This window comes from Podarcis tiliguerta (genome assembly GCF_965153285.1).
Source record: "Podarcis tiliguerta genome assembly, chromosome: 11".
NCBI lineage: Eukaryota > Metazoa > Chordata > Lepidosauria > Squamata > Lacertidae > Podarcis > Podarcis tiliguerta.
The window spans coordinates 49,369,414-49,387,334 of record NC_139544.1 but is presented as its reverse complement, the minus strand read 5'-3'; the positions used below and the strand labels follow the sequence as shown (position 1 = coordinate 49,387,334).

At 48.9% G+C, this 17,921-nt stretch overlaps 1 protein-coding gene and 1 long non-coding RNA gene across 2 annotated transcripts in view; one reads left to right on the top strand and one right to left on the bottom strand.

Annotated features, from left to right (window-relative positions):
* Positions 1 to 2,968: 2,968 nt before the first annotated feature.
* Positions 2,969 to 5,137, bottom strand: LOC310659647. The gene is made up of 2 exons (XR_014502902.1): positions 4,705 to 5,137; positions 2,969 to 3,937 (listed from the first exon to the last, which is right to left on the bottom strand). It is a non-coding gene; the product is annotated as an uncharacterized lncRNA (long non-coding RNA).
* A 3,963-nt stretch (positions 5,138 to 9,100) lies between these two features.
* The window catches only part of ONECUT2 (one cut homeobox 2), a 71,083-nt gene continuing 62,262 nt past the window's right edge, over positions 9,101 to 17,921 (top strand). Inside the window, exon 1 of the mRNA XM_083402994.1 lies at positions 9,101 to 10,786. Coding sequence (XP_083259120.1) covers positions 9,553 to 10,786 — 1,234 coding nt within the window. The 5' untranslated portion in view covers positions 9,101 to 9,552. The remainder of the gene's footprint in view (positions 10,787 to 17,921) is intronic.

Genomic DNA, 17,921 nt, shown 5'->3' with positions numbered 1-17,921 from the left:
AAGTAAAAAACGTGGTAAATTCAACAGTGGTTGCTATGTTAGCAGTGGCGTAGCGTGGGTTGTCAGCACCCGGGGCAAGGCAAGTAATTTGCGCCCCTTAACCCTAACCCCCAGATGTTGAGCCCGGTGCGGCCGGCCCCCCCTGCACCCCCCACGCTACGCCACTGTATGTTAGTCTGTGGCAATTATTATATCATCATTATCATTATTATTATACATTGGTCAACTGTACGGACGTTTTCCTGGACTGGAGGGTCAGCTCCGTTATAGGAAAAGCTGGTGGTGACTGACTGCACAGTAATGTGTTAGCCTTGCAGGTGTCACAGGACTCTTGGGCTGAGTTTCATCCCCCGAAATGTGCGCTCTTTCCTGGCCAGCTGGCTTAACTCGCCAGCCTGTGAGTCAAGGAACTTCGAAGCTTTTGGGGGAGGTGGCTCTGTCATCCGTTTCCTATTGCGCCCATCTCGGTTCTTTGCACCCCCTCTTCTTCCCTGCATCCATTTCTTCCTCCCCCCAGCCCCAAGCTTTTTGGAGTGGAGAGAGAGGGGAGAGATATGGAGAGAGGAGGGCATCGTACCCCAAATCCTGACAGGTGGCCAGTCTTAAGACGCACCAGTTTCAAGGCCACCATTGCCTTGATCTTACCTTGAGGCCAGATTTGCAGACCACCTCATTTTGCACCAAGAAAAAAAGCTCCACCCAAAAAAAGCGCTTCGGACTACCAATCCTGAATCTCTCTCTCCAACCCCAACTGCATTCGCCTTCAATAGAAGCAGGATCCCTCCCTTGTCCAATCGCTTTCTTCCTTTCCTTTCTCCTTTTTTCTCCTCTGGCATTTACAGCCGCATAAATCTTGCAATTCGCACCCAACTCTTTCTTCCCCCATCTCCCCGCCTTTCTCCAACCAAGAAAGCTATGAAACTCTCAAACTCCGCTTCGGACACATTGCAAAACTTCTCCCTCCTGCTAGAAGAAGCGAGGATCTTCCTCACTTCCTTACCTAGATCATCTCCTAACGTTGACCCCTAGGGTGATGGGCGGAAGTAATAGGATTTTAAAATTCATTCCCATTGAATTGGCACCCAAGATCTCAGCGCCTCTTTGGAGTCTTTCTAAAGGGGCGAGCTCATTTCACCAGCCAAACCCTTCTCCCCTTCGCATTCACCGACCGGACATTTCCCTGAGGTCCCTTGCTTTAAATACAACCACAGAGAAAGCGAGTCCACCTCCTCTTCCAGATGTTAAACGCAGCGCCAGTATCTGGGGGAGCATCTCCCTAGGCCTTCCTGCAAACTCCTTCCTGCTATTAATTCGCCAGTAGTCAAATCGGAGAAGCTCGCCAAATGCAGAAAAGCCTGGTCTACGGCATTTCGGTCCTTTCTGGCTCCGCCAGCCCCCACCTCCCCAAAACAAAATGTGAAGAAAAGGAGAGAGAGAAAGAGAGATTGAGAGAGCGAGAGAAACAGAGAGCGCATGACTTACCCCTGAATGGAGGTTGGAGTTGGGGCAAAGGGGAACCTGAAGGAAGGATCATAGGACTGTTTGGGAGCGGAACAGGGCAGGCAGATGCGCTTCCTAAGCAAAACTGATGGCCAGCAACGCTATAGATTAGCATGGGGTCACCAGCACACACGGATTTGATCAATACCCCCGCACTCACGTGCCAGATGGTTTTGGGAGAGGAGAAAGAAAAGGAAGAGAAGGAGGGGAGGGGGGCAGAAAAAAACCTTCCAAACTAAAAAAAAGACAGAGTTCAGGTCCACCCAACGCCTGACTCCCTAGTATCCCACAGACCTGTGGAAGGGTTTTAAAAATAAATATAAAGACATTTCAACCAACAAAAAAATATCAGTGACACGTTATTCTTTGCTTCTTCACCTCCTAGAAAAAAATTACTGCCCCTGCCCCCCCATTAAATGTTGAGATTTCATATTCTCCCCCTCTGTAGCAAATACAAACTCGCTTAAAATATCTATTGCATGCGTGTATCTACTGGGCGGCGTGTTTAAACACGTGTACCCGAGGATTTAGTTTGTTTCAGAGGAGACCAAGGGGTTAAAAAAAATCAGAGGGCACCGATGGACCTTCACAGAGAATCATCTAGCACACCGTGTACAATTAGGTTGTTCCCAAAAGGAATGAAGGCTTTGCACACGAGGACACAGCCATTCGTGCTGCACACGTGCACACGTATGTGTGTGGGGGGGGAGAGAGAGCGGGGGGGGGGGGTTTCAGCCCGGGATGTTGCCAGAAACCTCACTCAGGACGCGAGTAAAAATACTGCTAGATGCCTGAATGGCTATCCGATAAAAACATATACAATGCATGTCAACACATTTATCGAATAGCATTAAATTGTGTGTGTGTGTGTGTTTAAACATTTCATTGTTTTCATTGGGGGGGGGGGGATGATGAATTGGTGGTTAAACCTCCCTCACTGGAATGAATGGGACTTGGGTGCTCAAATTTGACTTCAATCTGCCCACGATTGCTCCTCGAATATTGCACGCTGGTGTCATGATGACATAGATTTTTTAAGAGAGAGAGAAAGGTTAAGTATATATGGAGAACACACTCACACACCCCTTTTAATATAAAGGACTGAAGAGGAGAAAGGTTAAATTCTGACACAAGCATGCAGGATTCCTCTTATAATTATAGAAAGACGGTGAGAATATTTTATATCAAAACAGTATTTGATATCCTTCCCCACGCTTGCTATTGGATGCGTAAAAACAGCAAACCTACGTCTTCTATCATTGGGGTGCGTGCAATTTTTCTCAAATATTAATAAGGGGGGCAATTCCTGAGTTACTCTTATTTACTGCTTTTGGTGGGGGGAGAAAGAAATTAAAATAGCACGGTAAAAAGCAAAACACTTATGCTGATCCAAGAGCATATTTCCTTTTTTTAAACGATTATTATTATTGCTGATAATAAAGGCATATATATATATGGTGACGCTTACAGCTGAGGTTCCCAGGACTCCTGCGAGCAAGGCGTTTTATGTGTGTTTGTCAGTCATTTAATGCCCTGGATAGGAAACGATCCTAATCTGAAATAATCCTGTGTCGTGTGCCTCTTTCCCTACAAAAGGGGTGTTGGAGACTGTTTTCATTTCGCCTTCGAGACGCTCAGCGTGGAAATCCAGAGCCGAGTCAAAGGCATATTCAGCACACAAAGAGCCGCTTGTCTGCCTGATTCCATACAGAAAGCAGAGTATTGATCCGGAGGTGGGAACATGCAACACCTCACCTTTAAACTCTGGCCCACGTGACCAGGGAGCTCAGCAGCCAGAAAACAGGTTTATTTTCCCAGGTTGATCTTCTCCCACCCTAGAGAACCTCAACCCGCCATGCCCACCCCCCAGGTTAAGAGAATAGGGGCACTCACTGCTCCCCTTTTTCCCTACAGGAAAATGTAGATGAAAAAGGCAGCAGAGATCTTCAAAAAACCAGCCTTGGGGGTTCCCGGGTGCCGCATGTTTACGCTTTGCTCCAAATAGGGGTTCTCTTCCCCTTCAAGCCTTACAAAACGGATGGATCCTGATTTTGACAGAGATTGGAAGCTGGCAGCGCAGTCTAAATCATGCCTACTTAGAAGTAAGTCCTATTGAATGCAGTGGATCTTACTCCCGGGTAAATTGGCGTTGCGGCCTGAGTGGCACAAAAGAGCAGGTGGAGCGATCTGCTGGGGCTTCGTCCGATTTAGCGCAGCGTCACGTGTGAATGGAAGCACCTTTTCGAGTAAGTCGGCTGGAGATCAGTTGGACTTAACTTTCCGGGAAACGGGTTTAGAAGCGCGGAGTGCTGCTAATCCTAGCTAATCGTTTCGATGTGCGGTGGATCCCCCTGTTCTGAGGCGAGTCAGAGAGGCTTTCTTTCAGGAGCAAAGCGGATTCGCGCCCAGGATTTGCGATTGGCTCCTCTGGAGTCAGCTGTAAAAACACCTCCTTCTTAGTTTAAAACTGACACGTGGATGGATTTCTCTATTTCTACCAAACAGGAGATTCTCCCTCTCAAGCCCCAAACTGAGCACGTTTCAAAAGTGTTCCTCCCACCCCCATTTTAGAGGATTTATGTTGTTGTCAGGATTAAGATTTTAATGGGGAGGGAGTTGAAATAATTCTAATGGCTTTTTATTCTGCTGTGACATACCAAAACCAAACAAAAAAAATCTAGAACTTTTTTTTTGCAAGAAATGTAGATGCGTGCCCATAAATTAATACACATTCCCTATCTAAAAATGTTTATGGTGTCGTTTCTATTCTTTCCTCGCTCCTTGGAGAAATCCCCTTTCCATCCTCTGTTTAACCTCATAATAACCGTGTAAGGTAGACTGGGCTGAGAGACGGTGCTCCACCAACAATTAAAAAACGCAGCAGGATGATTGGGTAAGAAACTGGACTCCTGACCCCCTGAACCCAACTCAGAAAGGTTGCATCTCAAAGTGGCTTCCTTCAGTTTAATCCCTATTATTATTATTATTATTATTATTATTATTATTATATTTTATGGAAGGGGTTATACTACCCACATCAAGATACAGGTAATATTAGAGAGATTTATTTTAGCACAAAATATAATGTGTTTGTTTGTTGGCAAGCCTAATCCTATTTGATCATTTAATACCACAGAAATTTTAAAAAGGCTATCCGGAAGGACTGATACCCCAACGTCTATTGAGTTAACCTTGTTGCTTTACCTGAGAAGCTGAGACTTTCCTTCCCACCGCTGTCTAGGACTCTTGCACCCACGTAGGGCTTCAATTCTGAAAGCGACTGAACCTCTCTATCCTCAAATTATCCACTTATCATCATCTTCATTATTCCTATCACTACCGTTGTTAAGCCTACATTCAAGAGGAATACTCCAGAAGTGAGTGGTTTGAGAATTTACCGCTCCCGAGGCCAATACTGAATCAATTTCAGGTCCTTGTAGTCTTGATCCTAGGCATGTTTACTCAGGAATTAACCTCGTTGGGTTCAGTGGAGCCGCCTCCTAAGTAAGCGTGCATAGAGTTGCAGCCTATGGCTTCCATTTCCAGCGAATTTACGTGGGAGACAGTCCCGATCCACGCAGGGTTTACTTCAGAATAAACACGCTTGGGCTCAGGCCATATGTATTCATACTAAGGGCTTTACGTACGAGTAACCCGCCTTCTCCCATACTCAAACCTTACTTAGGGGCAAGTCCCATTCAAATGATAATACCAATGAAATCCTATTGAGTTCAGTGGCCATTATTATTATTATTATTATTATTATTATTATTATTATTAACTTTTGAGTAATCACGTCTCGTTCGAAGTCCTGTTTTTTGTTTTAGCATGAGGGTCTCAAGCGTCCTCGAGATTTGGGGGAGGGGCGCTACTATTCCCCCCCCCGTGTCTCCCCCCCTCAAAAGCCCCACAAGTCCATGTCACTGGTCCAAAGATTTATTTTGCAAGCTTTTCTCAAGTTTTTTTTGTTTTCTAAAAAGTGGGGCTTCTCTTTCTCCGCCCCCCCGCAACCCACCATTGTTTTCCGAGCCAAGTTTTCTCTAACAGCTGGAAGTGGTTGGAAGGGACTGTCTTAAGAGACCCCCCGCTCTTCTTTTGACAGCTGATCAAAAGAAAATAGGTCACGCTTTTCAAACTTATGTCCCTCCTGCCCTTAATTACTGTCTCTTTAAACAAAGGCAACATCTGCGCAGCCTCAACCTGCTCTCTCGCGCCCCCCCCCTCCTTGGAGAAGCTGTTACTTCTGGAAGGGGCTGCGCGCGCTCTCGTTCTCTCTCTCTCTCGGCTAGTGCAAGGAGGCTGGCACAGAAAATGCGAGGGATGGATGCGTACTAGTGGGCGGGCAGGCAGGCAAGGGCTCTGGGAGGACCCCAAAGCTGCAATCCTAAATAAGCATCCCGACTGGAGCAAAAATCCCAGGGCACTGAATGGGGTCTTAACTGGTGGATCAATGCGCGTGGGATGTGACTGCAAGCAGCCTTGCTAGGGAGTAACCCTCGCCATGTCCAGTGAGGGAGGAAACATGCATAGGATCCCACTGCGACGACGCTAGCTAGCCGAGCTGGATAGGGTTTACTTCCGAGTAAGCACGCTTAGGGCTGCACCTTCTCAGGTCCGGAATTGGCCCAACCCAATTCAGAGGAAGCCCTCAATTTCTGAATTTATTTGGGGCTGGGCCGCTTTCAAGATCGACTCCTTACTCAGGAGTAAATTCCTTAGACATCAATTTTACTTGATGTGGGTGATCTACAGGAACACTTCCCTTGGGTCAGCTTGCAAGCGCCACCCTATATGTTTACTCAGAAGTAAGTCCGACTGCGTCCAATGGGCCTTACAGTAGGTATACAGTATAGGACTGCAGTCTTCATTTATGTTTGAGTCTCGGTCCTTTCAATGGGCTTTTACTTCTCTTGTTTGAAGGCATGCTTACTCAAAAACTGAGTTCCATGAGGCTTACTACTCGCAAGTGAATGTACATTGGACGGTAATTTAAAAAAAAAAAGTTCGGTGTAGAACGTTGCAGAGGGATCTTAGACATATTTGCACTCAGAAAGGCAACCCACGAGCTTATTAGGGCTTACTCCAAAGTAAATCTGTAAAGGATTTGCTTGCACGAAGTCAAGTTCCTCCTTGCAACCCTGGGCGAAGTGACCAGAGGAGGAAGCTCTGTCGAACTTAGGGAGAATTTGCTTGGGAGTAAATAAGCTAAGGTAAAGTTTCAATGTCTTGATATGAATCGGGCCAACTGCATCCCTTGAGGTTAATCTTCCGGAGTCTCTGTGTTTCTGGTTATTATGAGCTGTTTGGAAAATAACCACCAAAAGCACAGGTTTGTAATAATCATAATCATCATAAATTTGTATTTTCTTTATTACCTGCTAATTAAACTTGAGGGTGCTCAAGAGCAGGCCTTTGGAATTTGTTTTGGCGCTCTCTCTCTCTCTCTCTCTCTCTCTCACACACACACACACACACACGAAATCTCATTAAGCTTCCTGAAGGCACCGCTACTGCAAAGCTTCTGCCATGTTGGGGGTCCCTAACACAAGACAGCCAAGCGTCTCCTTGGATTTTCTCACATTAGTGAGGTTTACATTCGAGGAAACCGTGCTTTTTATAAGCTTGCCATCCTATCCTACTTCCGAAGGAGGGTGTGTGTGGAGCTGAGCTCCACTAAAATCAAGGCTCTTGCTTCCATGGACAGCTAAGCGCATTGGCCACGATCCAGCCTAAATTAAATTTGTAAGTCCCCATTGCAGGCGCTGAACTTTCCCATTGAAATCAATGGGCGTTTCAGCAGCGGCGCTTAGCTGCGGCCGAATCTTGGCCGTTGGCTTCGCAACTGGATTGCCCTTGCAATACACGTCGATGTAAGTGCGCAGCTCGGACGCGTTCAGGAGCCGGTGTGCATGCATAGGATTGCGATACTTGCATATGCGCGCGCAAAAAGGCGACCCGGAAAATTTGTAAATTTAATGCTTCGTGCCCTCGGGGCAGAGACCTCTCTATTCCTTGCGTCAGTCTGCTTAAGCTCCATGCGCCCTAACAGTTTAAGGATGGAGATGCCAGTTTCATAGTCCATAATTGCAGGGCTCATTCGGCGCAGACTTCCACCGAAGCCTCTTTTTGGGAAGAGGCGAGGAGGAGGAGGAGACTGGGATGGAATGGCGAAGCAGCCCAGCTAGAGGCATTCTTGGTTCTGCCGAGATCTCCATAAAGGGCCATCCCCTCTCCATAAATAGCGCATATATTATGCATATTCACACACACACACCCCTTGTTGTTGTTGTTTGTGGTTGCAACGAGGCAGGCGCCGCCGCTGCCGTCTACCTCGCGGGGAACTGCAGCCTCGGCCGCCACGCTCCTCAGCGAAGATCAACCCGCCGCTAATGAGCGTGGCTGCTGCATAATGAAGCCAAGTTTGGCTAAGTTCTGTGGCGCTCCAGGAAGGCGGCGCGGGGTGAGGGGAGAGAGAAGGCTGAAAGATTCTCCGGATCCAAAGGCGATCGGCTAAGATCACAACCTCTGTTCTCTCCCCCTGCCTCTTCCTCCCCAAGAGACAGTCGGTTTTATGCATTTATTATTATTTACGATTTTTATTTTTTTTCTAAAAAACCAGCCATCCAGCAAAGCCAGCCCAAATATTCCCAGTAAAAAAACAACACAGAACATCACCTTTGACGGACTTTGAGCTGGTGTAGAAAGGCAATGCTTGGGTAGGGGGCTGGGTGTTTGGTGAGGAAGAGCCGGATCCTCTGGCTGTCTTACTCGAAGGAAACCCCCAAGGACTCCAGGGAGGCTCGCTTTCAGGCAGGCGCGCAGAGGCGTTGCAGCCCTGGACACCTGGGTTGGCGGTGGACGGGCTCCCTAAATAAAGACCGACCATGAAAATGCGGGGGGGGGGGGCAATCACTAACAGTAGGGCGCTACATAGACATTTGTGTGTGTGTCTTTGTGTGTGTGTGCGTTGTAGCCTTTAACGTTGACTGGCTGGTGCCTGTGCCTAACAGAAAGGAGAGCTGGAAAAGAGATTTCTGCCGGGCATCGCCACCCCTTTTAGGTACCCACTTAACCGCCTCTGATTACTGCCTTGGCGGTCCCCCGTTATTTTATTTTTATTTCCGAGAAGGGAGGCAGCTCCCGGGCGTGGCTCTCCCCCCCGCCCCATCTTCACAAGCTCCCTCTCCCGCGTTCCCTTTGTGCGCGCCGTGCGCCCTGCTTACGCCTGGGAGCGGAGAGAGAGAAAGAGAAAAGCAGAGCTGGCCAGCTCCGTCTCGATACCCAAGGCAGGAGGACGCTGCATCTTTAAATTCTCTGTCTCTTTCATTCTCTCTCTCTCTGCCTCTCTCCTTGGCGTTTGATTCCAGTGCCTGGGAATCTTCAGGCAAGCTTGAAGCCTCCCGGCGCGTCGCTCCTCCTCCTCGCCTCTGCCATTGGCCGGGCTCCCGCAGACCTTGAGCCGGCTGGCTCAACGAAGGATCCTGAGTGGGCGATCGCCTTGTCCATCCGTCCGCAGAGCCCGCCTTTTCCCCGGGGCTGGGCTAGGTTGATGGGAGGCGAGCCTCGATCGCAACTCTGGACAGCTCCAGCTACCCAAACAGACGACGTAAGAGCAGGAAAGGGCTCGGACATGGCGAGGCGGCTGCAGCGGCGCTGGCCAGGCTGACGGAGAGGCTGGTGGCTGCCCTCCCTTCTCTCTCTCTCTCTTTCTCTCCCCCACCCCCCCTTCTCTCTCTCTCGGCTCCCCTCCCGCCCCCCACACGCACTCACCACACAATTCACACACGCACACAACTGAGAGGCCTTATATCGACACCCCCCCGTCCAAAAAAAAAGAAAAGAAAGGAAAACCCAACACAGCAGGAGCGTCAGCAGCAGCATCCAGCATCTTCCTCTGGCGAAGCGCCGCGGCTGGAGCTTTCGATCCCCCCCACCTCCTCCCCTTCCCCAGAGCCAAGCGACCCCCGGAGCTCCGTCTGCCTGCCTGCCTTCCCCCTCTGCACCCAGCCCCGCGAAGCCCCCTGGTGCCGACCACCCCTCTCCATGGACTGAATGAAGACTGCGTGCACCTCCTATCGATGCCTAACCAAAGAGCTGGACAGCTGCGCCATGAACCCGGAGATGACAATGGAGACTCTGGGCCCCTTGCACGGGCCCTCGAGCCATGAGCAGGAGCTGATGGGCAGCCCCAGCCCCCACCACCACCCCAGCAGCCGGAGCGCCGGATCGCTCCGGGTCCACCCGCCGCCGCCGCCTCCGCCGCCTCCAGGCCCTCCGCCGCCGCCGCCGCCTTCCCACCAGGACTTGGCGTCCGCCTCGTCGCGTTCAGCCATGGTGACCAGCATGGCCTCGTTGCTGGACGGCGCGGGGGACTACCGCGCGGAGCTGTCCATCCCGTTGCACCACGCCATGAGCATGCCGTGCGACTCGTCTCCTCCGGGCATGAGCATGACCAGCACCTACACCACGCTGACGCCGCTGCAGCCCTTGCCCCCCATCTCCACCGTGTCGGATAAGTTCCACCACCCGCACGCGCACCACCACCCGCACCACCACCACCACCACCCGCACCACCACCCGCACGCGCACCACCACCACCACCAGCGCCTGTCGGGCAACGTGAGCGGCAGCTTCACCCTCATGCGCGACGAGAGGGGCCTCCCGGCCATGAACAACCTCTACAGCCCATACAAGGAAATGCCCGGCATGGGCCAGAGCTTGTCCCCCTTGGGCGGCAGCCCTCTGGGCAACGGGCTGGGCTCCATCCACAACACCCAGCAGGGCCTGCAGAGCTACGGCCCCGCGGGCCACGAGAAGATGCTGAGCCCTAACTTCGACGCGCACACTGCCATGCTGGCCCGCGGGGAGCAGCACCTGTCGCGGGGCCTGGGCACCCCTCCGGCGCCTATGATGTCTCACCTCAACGGGATGCACCACCCCAGCCACCCCGGAGGCCACCCTCAGTCTCACGGGCCGGTCTTGGCCTCCGGCAGGGAGAGGCCCCCGTCTTCTTCCTCGGGGACCCAGGTCAACAACTCCGGGCAGCTGGAAGAGATCAACACCAAAGAAGTGGCGCAGAGAATCACGGCCGAGCTGAAGCGCTACAGCATCCCCCAGGCCATTTTCGCCCAGAGGGTGCTGTGCCGTTCTCAGGGGACCCTTTCAGACCTTCTAAGGAACCCTAAACCTTGGAGTAAACTGAAATCGGGCAGGGAGACCTTCAGGAGAATGTGGAAATGGCTGCAGGAACCCGAGTTCCAGAGGATGTCAGCCTTAAGACTTGCTGGTAAGCCTCCCCACCCGTCCCTCTCGCTCTCCCCGGTCTTTCCTTGTGTCATGGGGGGGGGGGGTCACCAGTATATTCGCTCTCCCAGGGAGCCAGCGGCCAAGTCTGTTGGTCCTCGGGTCAAAACAGGTTGGAGGCTAGGGAGAGAGGTTACTTCGCCTCTGTGTGTGTGTGTGTGTGTGTGTGTGTGTGTGTGTGTGTAGGGCCTGAGTGCTGCACAGGCTTTTGAACTTGGCTGCTGGGTTGTCCCAAGAACCAACCGCCTTGGTTTTCGGGAGAGGATGCTCGCGAGACAATGCCCAGGCCCTTTGCTCTCCTTCCCGCCTCCCTCCGCGCCCTTGCCGCCTTATTATTATTATTATTATTATTATTATTATTATTATTTATTCGGTGGTCTCGGTTTGGGTCTCTGTGGTACTTCTGGATGGCGACACCTATAAACAGTCCCCCAGGTTTCCATCTTCCGGGCAGGAATGCTCCAAAATTAGACATCTTCTTTGGAGAGGGTTGTTGTTGTTGTGTTGTTGTGCCCCTCTTTCTCAGGAAAGTTCCCTGGAAGATGGAGAAAAGGGAGCAGCTCTTCTCCCCTGAGCAGCTTTTAGGATGCGCGGGGCGCGGGCGCGGGAGAAGACAGCTACAGCTTTGTGTATGCTTTGAAACAGGGGTCGCCAACCTAGTGCCCCTTCCTCAGGTGATGCTGGACTTCATTGCTGACCCACTGACCATGCTGTCTGGGGCTAACGGGAGTGCAAAAAGCATCTGGCGAGCGCCACGTTGACTACCCCAGCTTTGGGAAAGGACAGTGCCTTTCTCGGTTCCAATCTCTGGGTGCTGTTTGTGAATTCTTTCGTCTATTTATTACATTCGAAATGGAGCACAAAACCAAAGCCTTCCTCTTTGGAGTCTGCTAAGGTGTCTGCAAGATAAATAAAAGCGTGTGTGGTTGTGTCGAGGTGCAAATCTTCCATCCTCGTCTACCCCCACCCCACCTTTCCCTTTAGGTATGTGTGTGTATCATTTAAAAGTCATCATGAGTGGAAATGGGGAATTAAAACCCGCGTTCGCTCTGCGAAAAATGAGGCGCTGAGATTGAAAGCTACCAGATGAACGCATCAGAAAGCTTGGGGACTCTTTTTGGAGGGAGGGAAGGAAGCAGGGGAAAGGGCGCTATTTTCTGCAGAACAGATTGGATATATTTGAGCGTGGGGGGAGGGGGAAGGAGAGAGAACAATCACATTTTTTTGGTATATTGTTCTTTTGATGTGTGCCGAGTTGTTTGCGGGCGCCCTCTAGTGGCAGCTAAGGGAAGCCTTCTACCCCTTCTATTGTTCTAAAGATGGCAAGGAATTTCGTCCATTTGTGCGTAATGAAAAAATATTACAGTACGGATTGTTGACAAACGAATCACTTGGATAAAGGTGGGCAGGGGGATCGGGTCGGCAGATCTTACTATGCAAATCACGCTGAATGGGCTGAAACTGGGAGACGCCAGAAGGGAATGTGTATAAATATATATATTTCCATCCCATATAATGTATGCATCAGAAGGGGGAACTGATTGCACCATGGTTTTGACAGCTATTTTGCGGTGCAGCCTCGGGTATGGAAAGATAACCCTGCGCGGGGATTCGCCTCTCATCCTTTCATCACCCTTCATCACAAGGTAGTTAGATGCCCAAGGCTAGAGTCATAGAGGAGCGTGCTGATTTCTGGTACATTGAGATCTATTGTTTCCTAGACTTGCTCCAGCTGGGCATATTTAAACATTCTCACACAGTCTAACGCCCCCGTCCAATGTTTACAACCGCGTTTAATAAGAGGAATCCCTCCTCCTCCTCTATCCTTGACAATTGCCTCATTCACCTGTAGTTTGATTGATTCTGGTCTGTTGCAATTAATCGTTGGCTGGTATTGATTAGCAGAGGGGAAAACTACTACACAGGGATACCTCCCCCCCCCCAGGAGATGACTTCGCTTCCAAATTCTTCTCACCTCGCCCCAATTTCCCACCCCACCCGATCTCCAAAATTACCCTTGCCTTTTACTATAGATATACCAAAGGACTGATAGATCCTTTGCAGGAGATTTCAAATCCCTCTCCTTTGGGGAGGGGGCGCTAGGAGGGTGGGGAGTGGGGGGCTTTCCCCCTGACGCGTCTCCGGCGATTTATTAATAATTAGCATTCCTGCTCTCTTAATTACGAGCCGCGTTACCAGCTCGTGGGAAACTAAGGCAGGAGAGGAAATTCAGTGTGTGAATGTTTTGCTTTCCTGGCGAGGCTGGGTGTGTGGCTACATCCTTTGTTCGTGTGTGTGTGTTGTCACGTCACTCTTTCCCTAACAAGACAGTTTGTGAACACCTCGTCTCCAAAGATGAGCTCCGCTTCCACCCGCTCCTTCCCTCCCTCTCGGCCCCCCTCCCTTTTCTCATTGGGTCTTACTGATGATAATTAACGTGAGAACCGTCTGAATTGGTCTATCGACCCGCCTTTTGCATGGTATTCCCCCTTTTAATAGCAAGGTTGTTTGTGGTAATAAAGCAAAGCGTTGGGAACGAAGGGCGGGGGGCAGAGAGAGTCTTGCGGTGGTGTTTTCCTCGTGGTTTAGCGCGGCGTTATTTTAGACTGGGGTGCTGAGGGGGTCCCATATTTCTTTCTGATTTTTCTGAGAAGAGATTTACGCAGAGCCGAAGGAATTTCAGGATGGGGGGAGCGCTGGAATGCACCCCCAAGTCTCTTGCTTTTTAGGATTCAAGTCCTCAACGCCCTTCTTTGGAAGTAAACCCTATGGATTCCAATGGGACCGCACGCACATCTTGTGTCTAGAAGCTCATATTTCAAAGCATTAAAAAATATGCTGACCTTCAGAGCTGCCCGATTATAATCCAAAATCAGAGGTGGAAGGGTGACAATAGGTGGGAAATACCTTCCTGTCCTGCCTATTAAATATCAGTAGGCTAAGATACTATTATGAACATTTTTGGCGTCGCGATCCCATTTAGGTTGCACTTTTAACTCCACAGCGACACTTACTTCCGAGTAAACATATAGAGGCTTGTGCTCTTAGGCTGCTTCCTTGCAGCTCCCCTCTGAATGCACTACGCGAAAGTAGGGCCCATTGAAATCAACGCGCTTTCCTTCCAGCAGGTGCGTTGAAGGTGCGGCTAGGAGTCAGTTAAAGAGGAGGAAAAACTTGATTGTTTGATAAGGTTTCTAGTACAGCCACAATCTCGTTCCCTCGTCGCTTTCAACAGTATGCGGCTTGCACCTTTTGAAAAACCGCGTGTAGATGCGCTCCGGCTCCGTTTTGGATGTTGATCCGCCGTTTTGTTCCGAGTAGCCCTGGCACACTTGTTGCAACGCAGCCTAAGGAGTTCTCCACGGTGCGGGGATGGCCAATATTGCCATATTCACCGCCGCAGCTTGTTTATTGGAGATGTTGCCGGCATTGCACGAAGGATCCAACGGAAGGAGGAGATATTACCATGAACTTTACGCGTAGCTGCAGACACCAGCAAAAGCGCGGGGGACGTGCGCAGAGCAAAAGAACAAAAGCCCTCTTTCTATGAATTATTAAACTAAATCTGGGTGCTTATGGAGAGCCGGGGGAAATGGGGAATGCTTGTGGGGTGGGGGTGGATTGCGAAGCGCACTCCGGTTTGGGTTGGGGAGTCACAGAACCGGAGCCTTGGCAGCAAACCGAGGATGGAGGTTTCAAGGGAGTGACAACCCACCGTTTGGTCCACTCAATTTCACAGCTGCAACAGCAGCGACCTGTGCAGAGGGGTGGGGGAAGGTCTGGTCAATTTCAAGAGCCGCGTTTGAGTGATGATGGAAGGTGACTTCGTATAGTCTCTCCATCTCTCTCTCTCTCTGAGCTATTAAAAATTCATGCTCAAGCCCCACAGGGCGAGATGGGCCGCTGTGCCGGGGTGATTTCTTTACATATTTAATGTCTGTTTAGGCTGTTTGCTCAAGCAGAAAGCAGCCTGTAATATTATTATTATTATTATTATTATTATTATTATTATTAATATAGGCAGCCACTCGAAAAAGCAGCAGCAGGAAGAGCCGACGGGTTTCACTGGTTCGAATTTTACCATTAAAATTTATCCACACGCAGAGAGAGATGCAGAAGGCAGACGTTTCTCCTAACAGCATTTTCTGGGCTGGGCTGGTAGTGGTGGTCTCTCCCTTTAGCCGCGCGTAACCATCGCCAGGCCGGCCTGCCCTCGCTGGCAGAAGATCTGAACACGCTAGTTAATTGTTTTCACCTTTGCGATAAATATCACTTATGCAAAAGTCGCCCCGCCACTCTCTCCATCCACTTCCTCGGCGCCCCCTCCCCACCCCTAAATTTAACGATTTTCAATTAAGAGGAAGAAACATAACAGGAAGAGGGAGGGAGGGAGGGACAGAGGGGGAGAGAAGCCAGATAATCACTATAACGCATGCATTGATTATATTTGTGTATCTGTGTGTATCTACGCATATAACACATGCACACATTTCGCTGGCTGGCCAGCAGTGCAAGTGGGAGACATTCCGAGGGATTTTATTTGCTCCACGCATATATATTCCTTTTCCATTGCTGTGCGGCGCTGGTTATTAATGAGCGCCCACATTTTCCTCGAACGGCTAATATTAGTGCTATCAGGAAGCTATCGTTTCGATTAACACCCGGTGTTCCTTTAATTACCATTCCCTCATTTGCCCTCCCCGACTCCCTCTGGGGAGGATTGCGGGGGGGGGAGGGGGGAGAGAGAGAGAGACCTTCAGCCCCCGGCTGACATTTTCTCCTCTTGTTATGGCGAGTTCTGAATGCGCAATGGCCGTTGCGCAATTCCAGAGCATCAGATGTGCGCCTAATTGGCACAGGAGCACATGGTCAGGTTCCCACTCAGATCAATGCAAATGCTTCTGTTTGCAAACAGGAGGACTCTGTCCTCCGCCGCCGCGCCTCCCTTCCCAGAAGACACCTATTCCGTACAGAACATTTCCCTCCTTTAAAAAAAAACCAGCAGCATTTATTTGTGTGAGTGTTTTAGGTTTTAGATTTCCCTTGCTGTCCTAAAGACCTGTTAAATGATAATTTGTAGCTAGGGTAAGTAAGCACACTCATGGAGGGAAAACAAAACATAAAACAATGGAATTTTGACCTCTGCCAGATGTTCCAAGACGCCCTGATGCCAAAGGAATAAGGGAATTGGCAGGTGATTTAAGGGTGGTTAATTGTGGGATATGCAGATCGTGGAGTAATAGAGGGCACAATTATAGTGGCAATTAAGCACCTCTGAAGTCTCACTGAAATCGGTGAGAGAGAGAGCGCCTTTGTGTGCTTCAGTATCGCACATAGGAATCAATGGGATCTGAGAGTGCTTAACAGTGGCTGAATCAGCCCTGTGTCTGCTTCGTTGAACACATGCTTGTTTATAGATCTCTGCTATTTGCTTTATTCATTCATTTGTTTTGCTTGCTTGCTTTAATTGCAATTTTTGTGTTGCCTTGCGATTTCATGCCATGAGCTGGCTGAAGAGTCTTTGGCCTCTGAATATGGGGTGTACAGTATATATTATATAAGAGAGGAGAGGCAGAGCAGACTGGGATTTTCTCCAGTGCAGACTGGGAACTGCGCAAGAGTGGTGCAAGCACATTCATTATGAACCATACAGATTAGTGAATACAGCTGTAATCGGTCAGTGAAATGGGGAACGACTTCGGCCTAATCACCATTGAAAGAATTACACACCCCTTACACAGTTCTGACTTATATCTAAGGAGATTTTGCAGGACCATCTACCAGTGGATTATGTTCATACATTGTGCATGATAGTTAGAAAATAGGCTTACTCCCAATAATATATACCTGATTTCTGCAACCTGATTGAATTATTCCCCCACCCCCAATCTAAACTGCAATGCACACACTACCAAAACTAATGACCAAAACCCCCATTAAATTGTTGTGAAATTCACCCTGTACTAAGGATACAGACCTAAACAGACTTGCTTTGGAGTCGGCCCTGTTAAATTCATTGATACTTATTTCTGACCAATTTTTAATTATCCTTAAATACTCCTTAAACTTGTATCAATGGAGACAACCCAAGAGAGTTTGGAGCATATTTAAAACCAGCGAACTTGAGCATGAGTAAGAGTTATAGTTCAGCAATATGTTTAGAAGCAGAGTGGTGTTATAATATACCAATGCCGGAAGAATACAGTGTCAGCAATAATAACCCAAGAATAATGTAATGCAAACCACTCTGTTAGTTGAACACTGCACGTTTTGGCTAATCTTTTAAAAACAAATTTATTCATCACAATGTGCACATGTGTTGTGCTATCCTGGTGTAAAAATGGTGATGCGCATGTGGAAAGAAGATTCTGCAATCAAATAATCATTTTGGATCCTGCGCATGAAATAGTGTGTTGTGCAGAAGGAGGGGGATAAACACTAAGTCATATTGCCATTGTCGAACAGATCATCAGTACTAATCTCCAGGGCTGGGAAAGACATTTCTTTGGTCATGCCTATGGAATGAACACTTCCCGAACAAACTGAAATACATATTTTCTTCAATATTTGCACTCACCCAAACTTAGCAATGCAGCTCTCCACCCCAAAAGTGCATATAAAATTGTACATATTAAGGGGAGATTGCACAAAAAATGCCTATATTCACGAAAATAACATACAAAAACGATGGTTGTGCATCTAAGTGGAAACTACTAGCAAAAATATCTATATTAGACAAGGTTGCATACAAAAATGTGCGCAGGTGTTCATGCAAACTATTTTTTAAATATAATTTTAAAAAATTGCAAATGGATATGGAAATAGGGAGAAGTGACCTTAAGGTTGAAGTAATGAGAAATAGAAATTGACCAATCCATCCATTTTTACTTATTACGTATAGATTCTATCTCTAGACTCAGAAGGTGGTGAGACCTGTCCAAAATACAGGACATAGTTTTGAATGTTACGGTTTGAGGGATTTTGAATGCTATGGTTTATGCAGTCTTTAATTCTATGGTTTGTGCAATATGGTTTGTGGGGAGACAGGGAGCACTGCTCAGTGGCGGGCTTTTTGAGTTCAGCAGTTTGTATGCAATATTGGTGCCTGCATGTATATT